Source organism: Sus scrofa, chromosome 3 (assembly GCF_054392235.1).
Source record: "Sus scrofa isolate SSC_HxYL_T2T_F1_AM1 chromosome 3, Sscrofa_HxYL_maternal_Yorkshire_Landrace_v2.0, whole genome shotgun sequence".
Lineage (NCBI taxonomy): Eukaryota > Metazoa > Chordata > Mammalia > Artiodactyla > Suidae > Sus > Sus scrofa.
The window spans coordinates 81,134,782-81,155,795 of NC_139385.1; the positions used below are offsets into that span (position 1 = coordinate 81,134,782).

At 48.6% G+C, this 21,014-nt stretch overlaps 1 protein-coding gene across 8 annotated transcripts in view; it reads right to left on the reverse strand.

Annotated features, from left to right (window-relative positions):
- TET3 (tet methylcytosine dioxygenase 3) overlaps nt 1-21,014 on the reverse strand; it is a 103,189-nt gene that overhangs the window by 46,168 nt on the left and 36,007 nt on the right. For 5 of the 8 annotated variants that reach the window (XM_085018893.1, XM_085018895.1, XM_085018894.1 and 2 more), the window contains one exon: nt 1,743-3,870. The exons of the other annotated variants lie outside the window; for them this stretch is intronic. In XM_085018893.1, the coding sequence (XP_084875019.1) occupies nt 1,743-3,870 (2,128 nt within the window). The remainder of the gene's footprint in view (nt 1-1,742; nt 3,871-21,014) is intronic. 8 annotated transcript variants of the gene reach the window in all.

Below are 21,014 nucleotides of genomic sequence, written 5' to 3' on the forward strand. Positions count from 1 at the left end.
TTTTAGGCATGAGGTAGTGATGGGATTAAAATTCAAATAAAAATAAAACTAGTTTCACCAAATGTATTATCCAAATACCTGAATTCCACAATTAAAATTTTATTATTTCAAAAAAAAAAAAGTTTTAAGTGAAAAAAATGTATTATGGACCAACTCTGTCCTCAGCCCTATCTATGCAAGGATATTTCCTACCCTGGACGGGGAGAAACAGCAAATGAAGCTGTGAGCACAAGGAAGATGGGCCAGACACATACAAACGCAGAGAAAAGGGAAGCCCAATTCCTGCGATCAGAACAAGCCTGTCTCAAACACTGGGAAATAAGGGGCCTTCAAAGTCACATCGTTATTAAACCCAATAATGAAGTCAGCCCTCGGTGGAAACCATAATCTCCGACGTCTGTGAGCCTCTGGCAGGACACTGCACATCTGTTCACCCCCAGGCCAACTTTTCCTTGTCCCCTAAGTGACTGTCACTGGCCCTGCTATCTTGTACCCAGGGGCCTGGGGTAGCTGGCGTGGGCAGGACAGCCCAGCGTCTCCTTACCAACGGGGATAGAACATCTGACACATCACACAACTGGCCTAATGTCAGTGCATTTAAATGAGCAGAGAAGACAGCCTTTTCCTAAGACCTGTCTGTGTATCATAAAATCACAAGAGCATCAACGTGTTTCCTGCCACCATCTGAAACACAAACTTCTCCCTCAGAACACTCAGTGAGCAGCACAGAGTCAAGGCCCAGGGTGGACCTGGGGCTCATCAAGACATCAGCAGCGACCCCCACTCTGAGAAAGTGGAGGTCCCTGGAAGCAGTCCTCAGAGGCCAGGGGCTCCGCTTTATTCCAGAAGGCAAGGCTCAGAAACAGACCCAATTCCTCAGTGCTCCTTCCCATACCATAGCTTCAAGCACTACGCTAAGGACACCCAAACCTGCAACTCCAGCCTCTCCGCACTTTCAAACTCAGCCGGTCCAAACAGAGCTCATCACTTGTCCGCATGCCCATTCACAGTGACCATGACAACCGGGGCAGAGACCCGAGTTGTCCTCCTCTCCACACGCCCTCCTCCCCCAGAGGCCACTTACTCCATGGTCCCTGCCCACCCACTCTTTCAGTGCAGGCCCTTGCTACTTTGTGCCTGGCTCATGGCAACACCTTTCTCACTGATTCCCTTGCCAATCTTGTCTCCCCGCCATAAGCCAGAACAGTCTTAGAGAAGCACAAAGTGACAACAGGTCCTTACTTGCTCACTACCTATTTACCAATGAGATCAAGTCAAACTCCTGACCTTGGCTTGCTGGGCCCTGCAAGATCTGGCCCCTGCCTGCTTCGCAAGCCACCTTTTGTTCAATCCCCCCACACCCTCCTCCCCCTTTGCACCCCCAGACCAAGAGCCGTCCACATAAACCCCACCGTGTCACAGCCACCAAGCTGTTGCTCAAGCTATTGCTTCTTCCCAGCATGTCTCCTTTCTCCTCGATGGCCTTGCGGGCCTCAGCACAAGCACCACCTCCTACAGGAAGGCTTCCATGATGCCTTCGCCTCAATCTCCACTGCCCCACAATACACCACACAGCACCACCATCGGATTCCCTCAATGTCTTCTCCACTAGCTTGTGGGCTCACTTCTGTGTCCACAGGCCCTAGTGTGGTGGCTGGGACACAGATAAAAGACAGAGCCTAGAAGTCCATGCCCGCCAGGCCATATCCCTATGCCTCTCCCTGACACCCAGGCGGACTTACCTACGCAATCACAAGTGGGGAACTCAGCCTGGGCTCTCTTGGCAGGGGTGTCCAGCAGACTCTTGGTGGGTGTGTCCAGGTACTTAAGAGGTGACTCCAAGAAGCCACTGAGGGTGGGTGTGAGTGGATTCTCGGCCTTGGTGGGTGTAGCCTCCTGAGCCCCCTCCTCTGAATGGAAGCAGGTGGTTGAAAGTACAGTCACTGCCCCCGAAGACTCGATCTTGATCTGCTTGGGAGAGCGGGTGGCGAAAGGGCTCTCAGGGGCTGGGAGACAGGTTGGCTGGTTCTCAGGGTCCTGAATGGGCACAGATGGGGGGCCAGGAAGCCCAAAGCTATCCCCAAATTCAGCCTCAAACTGCCGGATAAGCTCTTCCAGCTTGTCATCAGCAGGGGGAAGAGGGCCAGCGGAGCCTGGCTGCAGGGTTGCCATGGGGCTGGGAGACCTCATTTCCTGAGTAGGGGGCAGCAGGCTGTCCCCGGAGGGACTAGGTGCAAATAGCGCAAGAGAAGGTTCTGGGGGTTGGGGGACAGCGGAGCCCTGTGAGGCGGGGACGGGGGTGGGCGTCTGTGCCTGCGCATCCTCAGAGGCTGGGGACCTCAGCCCTTCCAGGACGATTTGCCGCACAGGCAGGAAGAGAGGCTGCGCTTCCCGTGGCCTGGACTTCTTGATCTGAATGGGCTTCCGGACACCGGGCTTGATCCCAGGGCCGGCTTTGTCGGTTCCCGTGGGACCTCCAACTGGTGCCAGGGACTTCTTCTTCTTCTCCTTGGGTGGTCTGTCCGAAGGCCGTGAGCTGGGGGGTGCCCACCAGCCGGGGGCAGGAGGCTCCGAGGGGTGCGGGAAGGCGGCATCACGGGCCTGCTCCAGGAAGAGACTGCGCTTGTGGTGGAGGTGCTGCTGCAGGGCCGTCTGGGCCTTCTGGTGGGTGCTGGGCTCTGAGGATGGCGTGGGGGCCTCTCTCTGGAGAGTGGGGGACGGGGAGGGGGCCGAGGAGGAAGAGGGCACCTCAACCTTGACCTTGGGCTTGCTGGGCAGGGCCTCGGGCCGCTTGAATACTGACTGGATGTAATCACTGGCACTGCCCAACAACTGCTCCAGTTCAGCCATGGGGTCGGGGCTCGGGCGGGGCATGGGCCAGGGGCTCCGGGGAGTTGCTGGTGGGGTGTCAGTGCCCCAGGCTTCGGGAAACTCTGTTCTAGGAGTCGCCGGAGGGAAGGCAGGGCTCTCAGGGGCAAAGGATGGGTGCTCTTCAGGAGGGACCACAGGCCACGAGGGAGCCCGGAGGTAGGACTGGGGAGATCTGAAGGGGGCGGGAGGGGACAAGGCCTCAGGAAGGGGGCACGGAGCCTGGGAGGTGGCATGAGAGGGCTGGGGGAGGGCAGAGGAGAGTTGTGTGAGGGCCTCAATGGCAATGGCGGTCTGCAGGCTGATGTTCTTTTCCTTGGCGATACTCAGGGCACTCTGGGACAGGGGCAGGCCCTCCGGGGGTGGGATCTGGGGGACCTCAGAGCTGAGGAGTGGCCTGCTGATTGGCGCCGGGAGGCCAGCCTCACCAGAAGGCAGAGTCCCTGGGAGCCTGGGCCGCTCTTCCCCGCCCTCCACCACCACGGACTTGATCTTCCCCTCCAGCCACTCGAGGTAGTCAGGGCACTCTGGGCCATCGCAGTTGCAGTTGGGTGGTTTCATGCCATGCCGAGCAAGGGCCAGGGCCGTCTGCAACGTGTCAAGGTCTTCACTGCCAGCAGGGCAGCCTTCGGGCCCTGACTGGGGTCCCCTGCTGTTGTCGTCCCCAGCTTCGCGACTCATCTCACGGTTGAAGGTTTCATAAAGCCGGGTGCTAAGGGCCCCGTAGGAGGACACGGCTTCGGCCACAGCCGAAAAGGCCACCAGATCGTGGGCATCTTCCAGGCGAGCAGTGTGAGCTGGTCCTGGGGCCGCGTCCCAGTCGGGCTTCTGGTCTGCTCGCCAAGGACCCCCAGTGCCCAGCAGGCTGGGTCCTGCAGGTTCTCTAGCACCATTGACCGGCGCCCCTGGGGCGCTTAGCTGCCTTGAGTCCCCATGGTACACTGGCCCTGAGTCCATCTGACCTGGAGCAGGTCCATCAACTGGGCTGAGCTCTGAGCCTGTCTGGAGAGAGAAAGAGAAAAAGAGGGTGGGGGATGGGGGGAAAGATGAGCATAATATTTGAGAAGCATTGTCCTGCGTCACACTCAGAGGCACAGCTAACACTGCTTTGCTTGCAAACCTTCCCTGCCTTGATAGAGCCTGAACCTCTCAGCTCATCTTCCCACACCTCCTTTCCCAGCTAGCTGCCCCCCCAGAAACAGAAGGCAGATTTTTAAGAGATCCTAACACTGAATTCTGATCCTAACCCTATGGCTCAGATCCTTTTTGAGTCTTACATTGATGAAACTTCCCTGAAGCCAAGCATCAACTGGGAACACACACAAAGGTCTTTAACTCACAATGACCAAAGTGACACCAGAACCTTTGTTTTTTTGACAGAAGGAAAAAGAAAGCTAACCAAGTATCCATAACAATGTGCCAGAACCATGAAGTGTGTATGTGTGTGTGTTTACAGGGAAAGAGAATGAGCAGCTCTGACTAACAAATTCAGCCTGGACCACGGGTCAGCCACAGCCTCTCAGGGGAAAGGTACCCACAGTTCTTTTCTCTGCCCATCACTTCCTCGCTTAAGCCCAGGCTGGCTCAGAGCACCAACAAGATGAGGCTCCCACCCTCAGCCCCAGGCCTGAGGAAACACTGATCATCCAACACAGCATGCATTTAGCCCTTCACCCAGCCAGTCACACCAGAGACAAGTGAGTCGGTGCTTGGAAGAAGATCCAAGCTTCTTCCCAATCTCAGGAACCACTATTATTTCACCTGATGTCCACCCAAAATGCACAGAAGGGGGAGAGCACAAGAGGAAGTAGGCCAGGGGCCGGTCCAGCAAGTTAAAAGCTGATACACAGATACAGAACTGAGTTTGCAAGATTCATCCCACCAGAAAGGAAAGCTCTTCCTTACAGTAGTGTGTCAATAAAAAAATATGAAAGGAATGATGGCAAAAGCTTGATGAGGCACAGGACATATACAGAGCCTCAAAACATCTCTTCAAAAATTGCTTAATTACAACAGTAACTTTATAGTGGAGAAATCCACGATAGCCACCAAAAGTGGATACCACCTTTGCCAAATGATCAAAGTTGTCCTCATCACCAACACTGGGACAAACCACCATCATGCGCCTCTTGATATGCTACACTGAGATGGATATAATACCGTTGACATAGAACGCCTGCCAAAACGTATAACCTAAATCTAATCACCAGGAAACATCAGCTAAAGAGAAACTGAAAGGCATGCTAGAAAGCACCTAGATTGTTCTCCAAAATTTTTGAAGACAAGAAAGACAAATATCTCTCCCAGCTGACCCGAGACTAAGGAGACAGGGCAGCAAAATGTGTGCTCAGGGGTTAGATTCTGGACTGGGGGGAAATAGCTATAAAGTACATCACTGGGACAAGTGATGAAATCTGAATATGGATGTGGCTAAGATCATATCATGTCAATCCCCGTGTTCTTGACTTGGACCATTATACTGTGGTTATGTCAGAGAACATCCTTGTCCTTAGGGAAGCATTTAAGGGATAAAGGGTTCCTCCAATTTAATCTCAAATGGTTCAAAAAAAGTTATACGCATAAAGAAAAACATACACACATGGAGAAAATGATAAAGCAAATAAGGCAAAATGTAAACAATTTGGGTATATGGGAGTCCCAAGTATTCTTCCTAAACTTTTCTGCTTTTAAATTCTATCAAAATAAAAAAGAAATTAGTCCCTTAGTTAGAACATAAACTATCTTAAATAGATGGTTAGAAGGATACTAGTCTCTTGACTGTCAAACATGGCCAACGTGGGCTCCAAAACGGTTGTGGGAAGCTGGGATTTGATTTGCAACAGACCTTTGGGAGGTGAACAGAGGCTCCACCCTCTGGTTCTCACCTAATTCTCATCACCGCTCCTTTCAGCCACAGAGAATCCCCATGCTTTTCCGACATGCTGTTCTGAGCTCTGCACATGCAGTTCTCATTGCCTGGAATGCCCTTCCCAGCCTCTGTGCGGTCTCTCTGGCTTATCCTTCATGCTTCAGTTCAACATCCCTTCCTCCAACCTGGGTGGCAGACTGGCCTGTGGCTCCTTCCCCAGGGTTCCCACAACACCTCGTGTGGGCCTCTATTAGCACTTGCTACTACTATTATTCGAGCAGCTGCTCCCCCATCAGATGATAGTTCCTTCAAGACAAGACCCAAATCTTTATGATTTGCGTGCTTCCTGCTCAGTCCAGTGAAGGGCCTGCTACCCCCACCCCTGGGCCATGGAATATACCAGCCTTTCCATGACCCTGGTGGAAGACTATTCTTCAGAGCTAGGAACCAGGAACAAAAACTTTTCCTCTAGGAATGTGGATGATCACCCCATACTCCCTTCCTTCCTTCTTAGAGACCGAAACTAACGTGACTGCAAAGGCTACAAAATCTGAAGTGGTCCAACTGTATGTGCTCATGTATAAAAGACAGAAGGAGCATGCATAACACGAGAGAGTGGCATGGATTTATAAAAATAGTGTCATACACCCGCATGTTCATTGCAGCTCTGTTCACAATAGCCAAGAGCTGGAAACAACCCAAATGTCCATTGACAGACGACTGGATTAGGAAGATGTGGTATATATACACAATGGAATACCACTCAGCCATAAAAAAGAACGACATAATGCCATTTGCAGCAACATGGATGGAACTAGAGACTCTCATACGCAGTGAAACAAGTCAGAAAGAGAAAGATAAATACCATATGATATCACTTATAACTGGAATCTAATACAAAGCACAAATGAACATCTCCACAGAAAAGAAAATCATAGACTTGGAGAATAGACTTGTGGCTGCCTGGGGGGAGAGGGAGAGAGTGGGAGGGGTCGGCAGCTTGGTCTTAATGGATGCAAACTATTGCTCTTGGAATGGATTTACAATGAGATCCTGCTGTGTAGCCTTAAGAATTATGTCTAGGTACTTACATCACAACACAACAATGGGAGGGAAAAAAGTGTATACATGTATGTGTAACTTGGTCCCCATGCTGTACAGCAGAAAATAAATAATAAATAAATAAATAAATAAAAACAGTGTCAGGGAGACTAATGCTTTATGAGCTGAGGCTTCCCCAAAATGGTTAAGACACCTAAACGGATTTTTGGTATATGAATAAGAAGAACAAGGAAGTGCTAGGCCCGCTCTCATGGGTATGATTTCCCTGGGAAGGCGAATGCTCTTTGGATCAAAAAGAAAAGAAAGGAAAGAGTAGATACAGATGAGAGAAAAGGGAAGCCAAGATGGGTGGGAGACTTTAAGAAACTAAATTCCAGTTTTCCCAGCCAGAGGATCCCTCTGACACATTCCTCACACCTGCCGGTGATCTCAGAAGAAACCTGCCATCAGGAGCAGGTGCCAACAGGTGCGAAAAGAGCAAGTGTCATCCCAACTTTCAGTACACCGAGAGCGGCCTATGGAAGAGTTCCAAGCGGGCACTAAAGGGACCTCAAGGAGTCAGGTTCAATGAAGGCCATCAAGCCATCAACACTCAACTAATCTCAGTGCTTTGTGTTATGCAGTCACTGGACCAGGACATGAGAAGACATCCTGGCTGACAGGTCACCAACTCTAGGGCCACAGGTCAAATCTGCCACATCTCTTCTGTTTGGTTTTTATTTGTTTGTTTTGTCAATGTTAAAAAAAAAAAAATCAAATTTCAAACGACGTCCAGATTTTCTTAAAGATCCACACTCCTGTCTGGCTACGCTGTCTACAACTGAGCACTGACTACAGCCCCAGGTCCCCCACAGCTTCACATTTCACACTGCCTTCTTGAACAAGGCTAGGAGGCAGGGGTTATTTATTAGTTGCCTGAATTAATTATCATTTCATTCATCTGTCTTACTTGCCAAGGCCCTGGAGGCATTTGGGTTTGCGAATCAGGCTGCCGACATCCAAGTGTCACAAGGTTGGCTGTGAGCCCTTTGAGGGCCAGCTATGGAGAATTACAGGCTGCATGGGCTGGCTCACCAACGGCTGATGACCAGGCTCAAAGTACGAGCGGTGTATCAACAGAGGGGGCGTGGTCTTTAATGGTCGGCCACAGGGCTCTGTCCTCAGCACTGTCCTGTTCAACATACTGATAATGACAGCAAAGGCACGCTCATGAAAACAGGCAGATATTGAAAATAGGAGGGATAAAACCATAAGTGATAGGACCAGGTGCTAAAAGCTCAACAGGCAAGGGGGGAAAAAATCTAACAGTAAATAGGATCCTAAGCCACATCTGTGCAAATCAAAGTTGGAAGAAGCACATAACAATGACAGTAATGCACATGCAAGTACCTTCAGAATCAGGAGGGGTAGAAGATTAACTGGTGACATACGCAACATGATGTGATGTGGCAGCTTCAAAGGGTCTTATGACTCAAAGCTTTTTCAAACTTGTTTTTACTACAATCCACAGTAAGAAATACATTTTACACCGTGATGCATTATGTACGTATACATATGACAAGTTCGCAAAACAGTTTTTCCCTTACTAGACACACAAATCTCTCCCTCCTTCTTTTTCTTTTTTATTTATTTTTAATGGTTTTTGTTTTTCCATTATAGTTAATTTACAGTGTTCTGTAATTTACAGTGTTTTATAAATTTCTTCTGTACAAAGTGACCCAGTATATACATACACATATATATGTATATATATATTCTTTTCCTCACATTATCCTCCATCATGTTCCATCGTAAGTGACAAGAATAACTCCCTGTGCTATACAGCAGGATCTCATTGCTTATCCACTCTAAATGCAATAGTTTTCATCTATTAACCACAGACTTTCAGTCCATCCCATTCCCTCCCCCTCGGCAACCCCAAATCTGCTCTCCAAGTCCGTGAGTTTCTTTTCTGTGGAAAGGTTCACTTGTGCCATATATTAGATTCCAGATATAAGCTACATCATATGGTACTTGTCTTTCTCTTTCTGACTTCACTCAGTATGAGAATCTCTAGCTCCATCCATGTTGCTGCAAATGGCATTATGTCGTTCTTTTTTATGTTTGGGTAGTATTCCACTGTGTATATGTATACCACATCTTCCTAGTCCATTCTCCCTCCCTCTTTCTCGCAGGTCACAACAATGTATGTTTACTACCAGGTCCCAAGCGTATGCTGCTGGACACATACACAGGATCTGACTGGAACAAGACCTGCTCTGCCCGGACAGTCCCCACCTGAATACAGGCTGCCCTCTGGGGCTGCACCTGTGAGGGGGCACAGAAGAAAAGCAAGCAGGACAGTTCAGAACCATGAAAAGAACTGGTCCTTTTTGGTTCTGAAGCAGACACGACTCAAGAAGGTCTTTAAACATCTGAGCGCCTATCATCTGGGAAAAGAACTAGACTTGTTTCCAGTGGCCCTAAGAGGTGGAATCAGAAAACAGGTAAAGTTTTAGAGTGAAGATTTTGGCTCAATTTAGGAAGACATTTTAATATTTCTACACTAATTTGAGATACTAAAAAAACACACTGAAATCTGTCCCTCTAACACCCAGTGAGTACTGAAAAGGAAGTCAAGCTCTTAGTGACGATTACTGGTAGGGAGGCAGGACAATGGTAGAGGAGGATGGAGGCTAGTTTAGGCCCTAAATTCCAGCTAGACATGTCTCACCCCTAGGACCCGCCACACCTTCTCCCTTGCTTCTCACTCCCCTCTGGGCTGCAGCCAGCACTGCCCTGAGGAAGCCCCTTCAAGGCTGGCCTCCCGCCGCCTCCAAGCCTAGAACATGACACAGGCCTGGGAGTGCAGCCTGTATAAAATGGACACACTCTCTGTCCAGCTGCAACAGTTCTGTCTCCCGAATCTCCTGTTCTTTTTTTTAATTACTCAATGAATTTTATTACATTTATAGTTGTACAACGATCATCACAACCCAATTTTGTAGCATTTCTGATTCTCTTGTTTTTGCGAGTTTTCCCAACCCAGAAGATGAGGCTCAGAAGATGGGCAGGTATTTCGGAGAAGCAGAGGAGGAAGAGGAATTCCGAATGGAGGGACTCAAACAGGAAAAGGCACAGAATCAGGGGAAGGCCTGGTGGGCCCAGGGAAGGGTGGGCTGCTGGGAATCCCCTGAGCACGTGTGGAGAGGGCAGGTGTGTGGCTCTCGGTGTAAATACAAAGCAGCGACATTCAGGTGTTCCCATGGAGTGCCCACGGCAGAGTTTAAGGCTGGTGGCCTGAAGACCAGTGCAGAGACTAAGGCCGTCGTCCAGAGGAGTGATAACAAACACCTGAACTTAGCAGCAGAGAGATGGGAATGAAGCAGGACTGTGGAGGCAGCTGATTCAATGGAGGAGGTGGGACAAGGAACAGAACCAATCCCCTCCTGATAAAGTCCTCCTGGACCAGTCCTGCCCACCACGGATCTGAAGCAAACCTGACATAGTCACCACGCACAGCCACCTTCTGCTGGGGATCCTTTTCTAAGACAGGATGACCAGCCACACTGTAAAAGCTCCCAGGGGACAAGGCTTCCATTACACCTTCAGAACCTGACAGAGGGCTCAGGATGTGTTCTTGAAGGTCTGCTGCTGCTTCTTCCTAGGACCTGGCTGGTACAAGCCTCTTCACCCCCTCAGCTTTGAGACGTGGCCTGCAGGAGCTGGGCAGTTAGTGGCGCACACGGTAGAGGCCTGCAAAGCTGCCAATGCCATCAGGAATGTCTTTGCCATGTAGGACTTGGGAAGCTGACCAGTGATCCTAAAACAGGCTGCCCTCCGTCCACCTCCAGAGAGGCCCACCGAAGGTGTCTATGCTGCCCCTTCCAGAAGCAAAACCCTGGCCTGCCCTCCCTGGGACCCACACAGCCTACCTTACCAGGTCTCTTCCCTGCCACAGCATCCCTGGGAAAGCTCCAGCCCATCCCAGGCTTGGCCTGGACAGGCTATGGGTGTGCTTGCCTCACCAGGGGTAGGCAGCAGGGTTTGTACTGGAAGACAGGCAGATAAATGCCCTTCTCAGAGCCTAGAGACCTAACCCCTCACCTACTGCATTAAGGGTTGGCATGTACGTACAATGTCACCACCTGCAGTCACAACTCTCACCTGCAGAAGACTCCAGGTCTTCCTCCAGGGCCCAGGAATGAACCCCTGTCAGAATCTGGCCTTATACCCTGCTTGGTCAGGACTTCCAGGGTCCCATTTCTCCCCCTCTACAGCCAACTCCTCTCGATGCTCCCCATGCCCCATAGCTGGTCTCTCAGACATCTGCAGATGCTCAACAACAGCGAGAGCCTGCCCTCCCCACCCCAGGGGCTCCAGAACCCCTGCATGCAGGAAAGGCTGCAGAAGTGTGAAGCCCCACCCCAAACATCTCATCCTATTCATAACGCAGTGAAAGGCACAGACACGGCACCAGGTTTTCCAAGTCTTTCCTGATTCAGAACACCAACACACGAAAACAGACGGGCAATCCTCCCATAAAGGGAAAAGGAAGGAAGGCTGAAAGATAAAGACCAATACAGTGAAAGATCCAAGTGCTCCCTGACTGGCCTTCTTAGGGCCTCTAGGAAAGGGGACACGAGACGAGGCAGAGTCCTGAGGGCTGTCCTGCTGTCCATCAGTTGTATACTACGTTGGAAGAAGCATGTCTAAGTCAGGATGAATAAGCCTGCAGGCAGGCTCCACAAAGGCCAGTGGCCAGGAGGCAGGGCCACTGTCGGGGCACATCCTATACAGTGGAGTCTCCAAGAATGAACTCTCACAGGACTCCAAGATAGGGGTGGCTGCTCCCCGCCCAGCTGGCCAGCAAGTGCCAACCCTGCACTTTCCCAGCTGCCCACATCACCGTCTCAGCCTCTCTGCTCTTCCATCAGCCGTTCAACGGCTACTTTCCAGCTCCACCCTTTTCCCCAGTTCCAGGGTTCAGTAGCCACCTCCACATAAAACCAATTTCTTCCAATGGATGGCCCTACCCCCTCTAATAGCACAGGGGTTGTGTTTATGGCATGTTCCATCGGCAGCTGATCAATTATTCATCTCTTAAGAGAATTCTCTCCTTCAAGGATGTAGTGATGACACAAATCTGTAAGTAGGGAAAGAGACTTTTAGGGGAACCCTTTCAGAGGATGTACACATCTGCCTGTTTCTGCAGGAGTGAATATGAGAGGGAGTGTGTTTGTGTGTGTGTGTGTGTGTACATGCTGGCTAACCCAGCCCATGTCTGCACTCTCTGCATCTGAGCTCTCTCTGCAGACAGCAAATCTCAAGAGTTATATCTAACATCTAGAGACTGCCACGTGTAAAAGTGGGTATCCTTGTGTGAAGTGGGGTAGGTAACGTCTCTTGTGGTTACTATGTACATATCAATAAAACATTTTAAAATCTAACTTTTTTTGGAGTTTCCGCTGCAGTGCAGTGGGTTAAAGGATCTTGTGTTCTCACAGCTGTGGCTCAGATTTAATCCCTGGGGTAGGAACTTCCATATGTGATGGATGAGGCCCCCCAAAATCAATCAAATCAAATCAAATATAACTTTTTTTTAATTCCCTAGTGGCCTAGAAGTTAGGATTTGGTGTTGTCACGACTGTAGCTCAGGTTTGATCCCTGGCCTGGGAATTTCCATGTACCATATTAGGTGGGAAAAAAAAATCTAACTTTTTTCCTACTACAAAATGGACAGATAGAGTAAGTCTCTCAGTGGCTAGGGTTATGCTCAGGAAGAAGCTGAAATGAGGCTAATTCCCTGAGGTCGTCGTATCTGGCAGAAGCACAGGACTGTGATTGTTCATGCCTTGGATCGGAGAGTAATTAATGTGGTTTCAGGGAAGAAAGGAAAAGAAAAGGAGGAACTAGGAAAAGTCTCTACAGAGCTATGATGGGACCCCCTTACCAGAGGCCGAGTATCCCACTCATCACTGCATGCTCATTACCTCTCCAGTCATCATAAACGCCTAGAGGGTAGAGCCTCACCTCCATAGATGAGGACACTGAACAGAGAGGTTAAATAACTTCCCCAGTATCACAGAGCAATCCAAAAGAACACAGCCACTTTTAACCACCAAGTACGCTTAATCTCACTTAAGGAAATGCAAACAAAATTGGACCACAGAAGAAATTTTAAAATTACATGTGCCAAAGATCTTCCCTGAAGCATTAACAGTAAAGAATTACAATATGCTCCAACAGTAGCGGAATAGTTTTAAAATGTTTTTTCATGGAAGGAGAATGAGGAATAAACATAAGTAAAAACCACAACTTCATTAGAAAACAGAAATATAAAATAAGACTGCAGTGAGATTCTGTTCTACAGCCATTACGAAGAATTTAAGAGCAAGAAGGTTTAGTTCAAATCTTGCCCCCACCACTTACTAGCTGTGTGACCTTGAACAAGTTAATTAACCTCTCTGTTCCTCCTTTTTTTTAAATCTGTAAATCTGGGGTTAAAAGTTGACCTCTCTGTGCCTCTGTTTCCTTACCTGAAAATCAAGGGTTAACAGCATTACCGACTAACCTCTCAGGGTGGTCAGGAGGATTAAACAACACTTGAAGAACATGTACCACAGTACCAGGTACGCAGTAGGCACCAACAAAGGGTATTTGAGTCTGATACCAAATGCTGGTGGGATTTAGCAGGAACTTTTTCTTATATACCACATGCAGAGGGCAAAACAACCATTTTGGAAAGGTCTGTGGTACCATCTTTTAATGTTAAATGTCCACACACCCTATGATCCTGCAATTCTCTCCAGAAGAAACTTTGCATATGTGCATCAGGAAATGTGTACACAAATGCTCACAGCAGCATTACTCATAAAAACCAAACTGTGGAAATATTCTAGGTGCCTACCAACCACAGAGTGGGCATCAAAAGACTGTATATAGTCTACCAACTCTAAAAAGCTCAAAGGAAAAAGCACATATAAAGGTACTGTGTGAGAATACAAACATATGTAATTAAGACTTTAAAAAGCAAGGGAAAACAGAGGTCCCGTGGTGGCTCAGTGGTTAACGAACCTGACTTGCATACATGAGGACACAGGCTCAAACCATGGCCTCACTCAGTGGGTCACAACTGTGAGCTGTGGTGTAGGTGCAGATGCAGCTCAGATCCTGCATTGCTGTGGCTGTGGTGTAGGCTGGCGGCTTATACCTCCAATACCAACTGAAGAAGAGGATTGGGCTGGGGAAACAGCCAGGTGGTTTCAGTAATGTTAGCAAAATTCTAGTTCTTAATATAGGTACTAGGGAGTTTACATGCATTTATTATTATGCTTCACCTGTTTAACACATAAAACACTAAGTCAATGTTTCAAAGACACATGGGAAAAATGATAATATGTAATATTCCATCAGTGGCTATATGCCTCCTTAAAGTGATATAGAACATAAAAACAGAGAAATGTTTTCAATGAAAAAAAAATGAAACTCAACAATGTACTTGTACATAGATGCTTTCTGAGGGTTTTTATGACGGGGGAACTGTTGACGTTACTTGAAGTGGAAAAAAAAGATTTGAAATATTGCCCAATTTAAAAATTCAATTCCATTAACAATGCATGTCTGTGTGCACATACAAAACACCAAGGGAAATATGCGGAAATGCTAACAGGGCTCATCTCTGGGTGATAGGGAATGGGTGTATTTTCTTGTTCACAATCTCCAGAATTTATCGTAGGTATCACATTTGTATTTGGAGGGGAAAATTTAAGAACACAGTGCCTACCACACATCTGAAACTGTGCGCAAACTGTGCCTCCGCACAAAGACTCGAGGGGCGCCGCAGGGAAAGGAATTTGTGGGTGCACTTTCTTGCTCAGTTGCTAGAGAGTTGTGTGACACACACAGATGAGCAGCACTCTGGGAGGGGAAGGCGGGGGTCTGGCTGAGATGGGGCGCTGAGCCTAGACTCCCCCACCCGCCCAAAGTTCTTGGTAACCCGCCGGGAGCCGGGTGCTGGGAGCCGCGGCCCCTCCCCTCAGGCGGCCTCCGGTGGGGGCGGGGAGGAGCCGAGCCGAGCCCGCTCTCCACACGGAAGCCCCTGCCTCCAGCGGCGGCGGCCCGAGGCCAGCGGGAGGAAACGGAGCCGACCACATCTGAGGCCTGGCGAAAGGCGCAGCAGCTGCCTCGGAGGGGCCGCCAGCGCGCGAGAAGCAGGTCAGGACGCAGAGGCGGCCCCTCAGCCAGACAGCAAGAGAGCCCGCCTCCCGCAACACGCGCGCGCGCGCTCACACACACACACACACACACACACACGCACACACGCGCGCCCCCACAGCGCCCCAGTCACCAGGGCCATCGCTCAAGCCACGCACTGCACGTCCCAGAGCCAGAAAAGCCCCCATCAGTCCCCAGCCAGGCTGGGCGAGCCCACAGCTCCACCCACCCAGCTGCTCAAACTCGGTTCTCACCACCCACCTCCTAACCCCAAAGTCTAAAGAGCTAAGGAAATGAGAAGCGTCGCCAACATCGGAGTCCACTGACAGAGAGCCAATCCTTGACTAACAGCCCCTTGCACTTTCCCTAAAGGTGCCCCAAACCCCATGTACAAAACCTACTGGCAGTTCAGGTGGGCCAAAGGACCCGCCCTGGAGGGCGATAATGAAGATGCAACTGCAGCTAACATTTCTGAGTGCTGAGTGCTAACCTATGGATTAAGAAAGCACTTTCATGTTTAAATGTAACCTTTTCAAGTCTTGCAACAACCCTACCCAACCTCCATTTTAGTGGAGGAGCAAATGAGAGACTAACATACTCCAAGGCTCAAAATTGTGAGTGCAAAGGCTAAATCTAACACTGGGGCAAGAATGGATGCCCCCCACCCCACCCCCACCCCGGGCGCCTCCTAGCTACCAGAGTTCTAGTCCATCTCAGAGAATGAGCTCCCACCTTTGCAGGAGAGTCTCAATAACTGTGGATTTCAGGCTCTTACTTGAAGCCCTGTTGAGTGAGTTTGCCCCCATCTGTTTCTTGCTCAATGACTCTAGAGGGTTTAAGTTTTTTCATTCAAAGAACTGAATCTTTAAGCTATCACCCAAAAATCTGTAGAAAAAGTAACTTTTGGCAGAGGGGCCTCCACCCATGGGTCATAAGACTGACTTTACACAGTGGGCGAGGAAATGGAAAAAAAAAGGAAGCTGACATTTAGGGAAGCCAGAAGGCAGGAAATTGGGGGGTGCAGACAAGTTCTATTTATTCCAACCCCCTGGAGAAATCACACAATACATCTCAGTGCAAAGTCCTACTATCTGTAGTCACAGCAGGTCTGTTAGCCCAGATAACTGAAAGATGCCAGGAATTTGGGTTCTTGTACGTGTTCATCTGAAAGTCCTATCTTCAATGTTGGAAAAAAAGGAAACAGGAACCTTGGCCCTCCTCATCTACTTTCTCCTCCCTGAGGTCGTGGGGGACAATGAAGGCAGCAGGAATCCTCTCCCTCTCTGTGGCAGGCCCTCACTCTCCTGCCACCCCCACACCCCCCTCCCTAGGCTCTTGTGACACTGCTGGATCCTGGTCCTCCTCCATTCTCCTTTTCCTCCTCCATCCTCTCCAGAGAGCTGCTCTCCACCCAGCCCCCACCCTCACCCTCCCAGCTCTTCTGGAAACTTCACCTACACCCAAGGCTCCACTGCTCAGCCTGCACCTATAACCCCAAAGCTTCCCTTCTCCAGGACTGTTCCTCAAGCTCCCAGCCTGCTCTCCAGCTGGCATGCGTTTCCACTTGGACGCAACTTAAGTCCGACACACTTAAAACCTAACTCAGCACCTGTCCCTCCTTTCCAGCAACTCCTCCTCTGGACGTTCCTTTTAAAATTTCACATAAAGAGGCATTCCCCCGTGTACCCTGGCTTAAACCTTCAGTCACCTTTGCTGTGTCCTCCTCTTTATGTCTCCACATGCAAGTCAACTGCTGTCAACTGTTCTCTTGACAGTATTCCACCTCCGCCTTCTTTCAGTTTCCTCCTCAGGATCTCTCACAGAGACAATCGTAGGAGACTCCTTGACTGGCCAACCCACCTCTGCTTTCACCCCAGCTCACCACTCTCAGAATCACAGGCAATCCACTGAGCCTTGAAGCTACATCCCCGAACTCCCAGGCCAGGGTGACCACTAACTCACTACTTCAAACTTCTCTTTTCGTTTAAGTGATAGAAATAAACAAGTAGGTGGAGTTCCCACTGTGGTGCCGTGGGTTAAAAATCTGACTGCAGTGGCTCAAGTCACTGCAGAGCATGGGTTCAATGCCTGGTCTGGGAACTTCCCTACGCTGCGGGTGCAGCCATTAAAAAAAGAAAAGAAAAAAGGAAATAAACAAGCAGGTAAGCAAATAAATAAACAAATAAATAAACTGAGGACAATAAAGACCCTTTCACCTCGTAGTGCTGCTCCTAGGAACTTAGGTTTATAAATTTGCACTTCAAAACATACTTTCTACACTTTCATGAAAGGTGAAAACTCAGGATGAGGGGAACAGTTTAGTAACTCATGATACAACTTGGTAGGATATTATTATACAGTCATCAAAACCCATAAATTATGAACAGCAAGAAAAAACACTGGGTAAAGTGGGAAGTAAAAGTAGGAGAATACCATACAAAATAAACCATGTGACACCATGCATGCGAATGATAAAAGAGGAAAAAGAGGTTTTTTTGAAAATAGCTATAGTAGCCCCAAAGAATTAGGGAATTTCACCTGCAGATGCTATCAGCACATCTTAACAATCATACCTTTCATATATGAATATATCTAATTATGTATTCATTTATTTATCCCTCCAACAAGTAAGTACTGAGCATTTACTATGAGTATCACTTTTAGGCTCTGGGGATACAGCAGTGACCAAGCAGTCCCTGGCTGATGAACAGAGACTTTGATCTGGGTCCCCTTCAAAAGTAAGTTACTTCAGGGCAGACATGTCATTTGAAATGTGTATGACAGCATAAAACCTATTAAGTATTCTGTGGCTGGGAGTATATGATGAAAGCAATGAACACTGATATTAACTCTAAGGTTATCTCTGAGTGGAGCTGCCCTTTGTGTAATTACTGATAGAATATCAAGGGCACCCTAAAACTCATCAGAGAGCTAGGGAAAACCCTGGTGGAAGACCCAAGAGAATAAAGAAAGGTCATAAGCCTAGAACAAAAGGACAGGAAAGAATAGTTTCAGTAGAAGATGCTGAAAGAGATGGAGGAACAGGAAGTTCTGTCACTGCAAAGTGGAAAATGAAGAAGTTCAAAACAAGAAACTCCCATTTCCCAGAGACGACCATAGTTTACATCGGGCACCTCTCTTCCCCTATGCAGTGTGCTCTTGTGCTACAAAGTTGGGGTTACTGAGTACATCTGGGTTCTTTTCATGGTCACATCTTCCCTTACTGTATCATGTTTTCCCATAGTATTAACTCTTCTTCAAAAATTTCCCTTCTAATATCTGTCTTGCTTTCCTTGGCATGTGCAGAGCACACAGAAAGCCCCTGAGGTTGAACGTCTGCTTCCCTCACCCTGTGCTACATTCCCATGGCACTCATTAACTCCTCTTTCCACCTCATGTGGGCTTGTGCTTCCTCCGAGGAGAGGGCTGGAACACTTGGCCCTAAGGCAGGGACCTGGTTGGCTGCATGGATAGACTCTACTAGCTCCAAAGGTTGTCTCTAACAACCCTGATAACATCGGATAGGATTTCACTCACATTAGCACAGGGGTTTCAACTCATCTGGGTGACGACTTAGAAGGTATGTCTCTAGTCTGCCTTTGCAGCCATTAAATATTATGCAGCCATTAAAAGGAATGAAGTACTGACACATGCTCCAATGTGGATGAACCTTGAAAACATGATGCTGGGAAGCCAGACACGAAAGGCCACATATTGTATGATTCCACTGACATGAAACGTCCAGATCAGGCAAATCCATAGAGACAGACACATCAATGGTTGCCTAAGACCATGGGGACTGGGAGAAAACAGTAAGTGAATGAATGATAGTGGGCAGAATTTCTTTTTAGGATGATGGGAATGTTCTTAAATAGACAGTGTCGATGGTCATACGACTCTGTGAATATACTGAAACCAATGAGTTGTACACTTTAAATGGAGAAAACATATGTTATGTGAAATGTTACGTTAATTATATCTCAATGAAACTGTAATTTAAAAAAATAAAAAGCCTTTAGAGAAAACCTTCATTTCTATCTCCCTAGGAAGAAGCTTTAAGACAAAAGCAGAAAATGAACACTTGCCTCAGGAAGGGAGGGCTGAGCTGGTGCGCCTACCCCACAGGTGGAGGGGAAGGGACAGAGGAATGCCGGGAGTATCATAAAAACTCTTCTCCGGAACTCCCGCACCCAAGCCTTCATCACGCCTCTTACTTCCTCACTGGGTTACATGTAAAAGTGAAAACGAGAGGCCTTGTCGCAGGGAAAGCGGTGGTGGTCCTGTGGGGATAACACCTCCCACTTCATCTCCAAGTTCTGAAAGGACTAGGAAAGCAGGGCTGTAGCTTCTTTTTTGCTTTTTTTTGGGCCACTCCTGTGCCATATGGAGGTTCCCAGGCTAGGGGTCGAATCAGAGCTGTAGCCGCAGGCCTAGGCCACAGCAATGAGGGATCCGAGCCGGTCGGATCAGCAGCTCGGCACAGCTCATGGCAACACCAGATCCTTAACCCACTGAGTGAGGCCGGGAATCAAACCTGCAACCTCATGGTTCCTAGTTGGTTTCGTTTCCCTGAGCCACAATGGGAACTCCCTGGGTACATGGCTCTTAAAGTGCAGAAGAAGCAGGGGTATATTTGGATTGGGCACAGGCTGGTGTCAGACACACCTGGTTTGAGTCTGGGTTCTGCCTCTTCCTAGCTGATGGTCTTGGGTAAGTCACTTAATCTATCTGAAACTTCTTTTTTTTTTTTTCTTTTTCTTTTTTTCTTTTTTGGCCACCCCAAGGCATATGGAAGTTCCTGGGCTACGGGTCGAATCAGATTCACATCTGATGGCCTATGCCCCAGACACAGCCACAGCCACGTGGGATCTGAGCCACATCTGCGACCTACACCGCAGCTCATAGCAACGCCAGATCCTTAACCCACTGAGTGAGGCCAGGGATCGAACCTACACCTTCATGGATGCTAGGTCAGATCTGGTAACCTCTGAGCCACAATGGGAACTTCCAGGGCTGTAACTTCTGAGAGAAGAGTCAAGAAGCTCATGTGGCCATGAGCTCTGAACACACATGAACACACATACACCAAGGTCCCCAAAACCAAGATCCATTGACATAAAACCTGCTGAGCAGCTGAGGAGACTTACAGATAACGGACATGAAATGTAGGGTGGTTCAAAAGGTCCTTATTATTAAAAAATAAAATAAAATTGGGGAGGGGGGTTTGCAAGGGATTCAATAAAATAAAAACAAATGAGGTAAAGAATATGTAGCAAGCAATTAATGCCTTTACAAAGTTAAATATTGTTGAAAAAATGAATCATGTGTTTGACCAAAATTCCAGAACCTCCACAGAAGGACTGGGGGCAGGTGGACAGGTGGCCTGCTGGTTCTGGCCCAGCCTCGGGACAGATCCAAGGCTCCCACTTTCAGCTGTTTGGCCACTTACACCAAAACTGCCAAAGGGGGTTAAGCCACACCCCCAAGCTGAGGTGTCAGTCCTCAGAAAGCAGCAGCCATGCCCCTCCAAGATCCTTGTTCCTCAGCCCTGTTCTCAAAAGGGAGTGGCAGTGGCCAGACCACTTTTTTTGTTTTTTGTTTGTTTGTTTGTTTTGCGTATAATTAGGACCATATTTTTATTTGCCTTCAGTTATCAGAGCGTTTCGGTGTGAATTATTTAGATCTGCACCTCCATTTTTTTCCTACTTGACTCAGAGGCTGGAGAAATGCTAAGATGGATAACAACCTCTACGTTCCAGGCATGGTTAAGAACCTTACTTTTCCATCCTCATGATCCCTGATTTTACACAAGAGAAAACTGAAGCATAAGAAGTTAAGCAACTTGCCCCGAGGTAATGCCGGCCAGACCAGTTCTCAAGTCCCTCTCTCTCACCAGCTCTGTCCACGACCCCTGGCCAACACCAAACCAGCTAGGGAAGGGATGAGGATGGGTGCTGTGACCTGGCACTGCACACAGAGGGGCAAAGGGAAATGCAGGAAAAGGCAGTTCCCTGGAGAC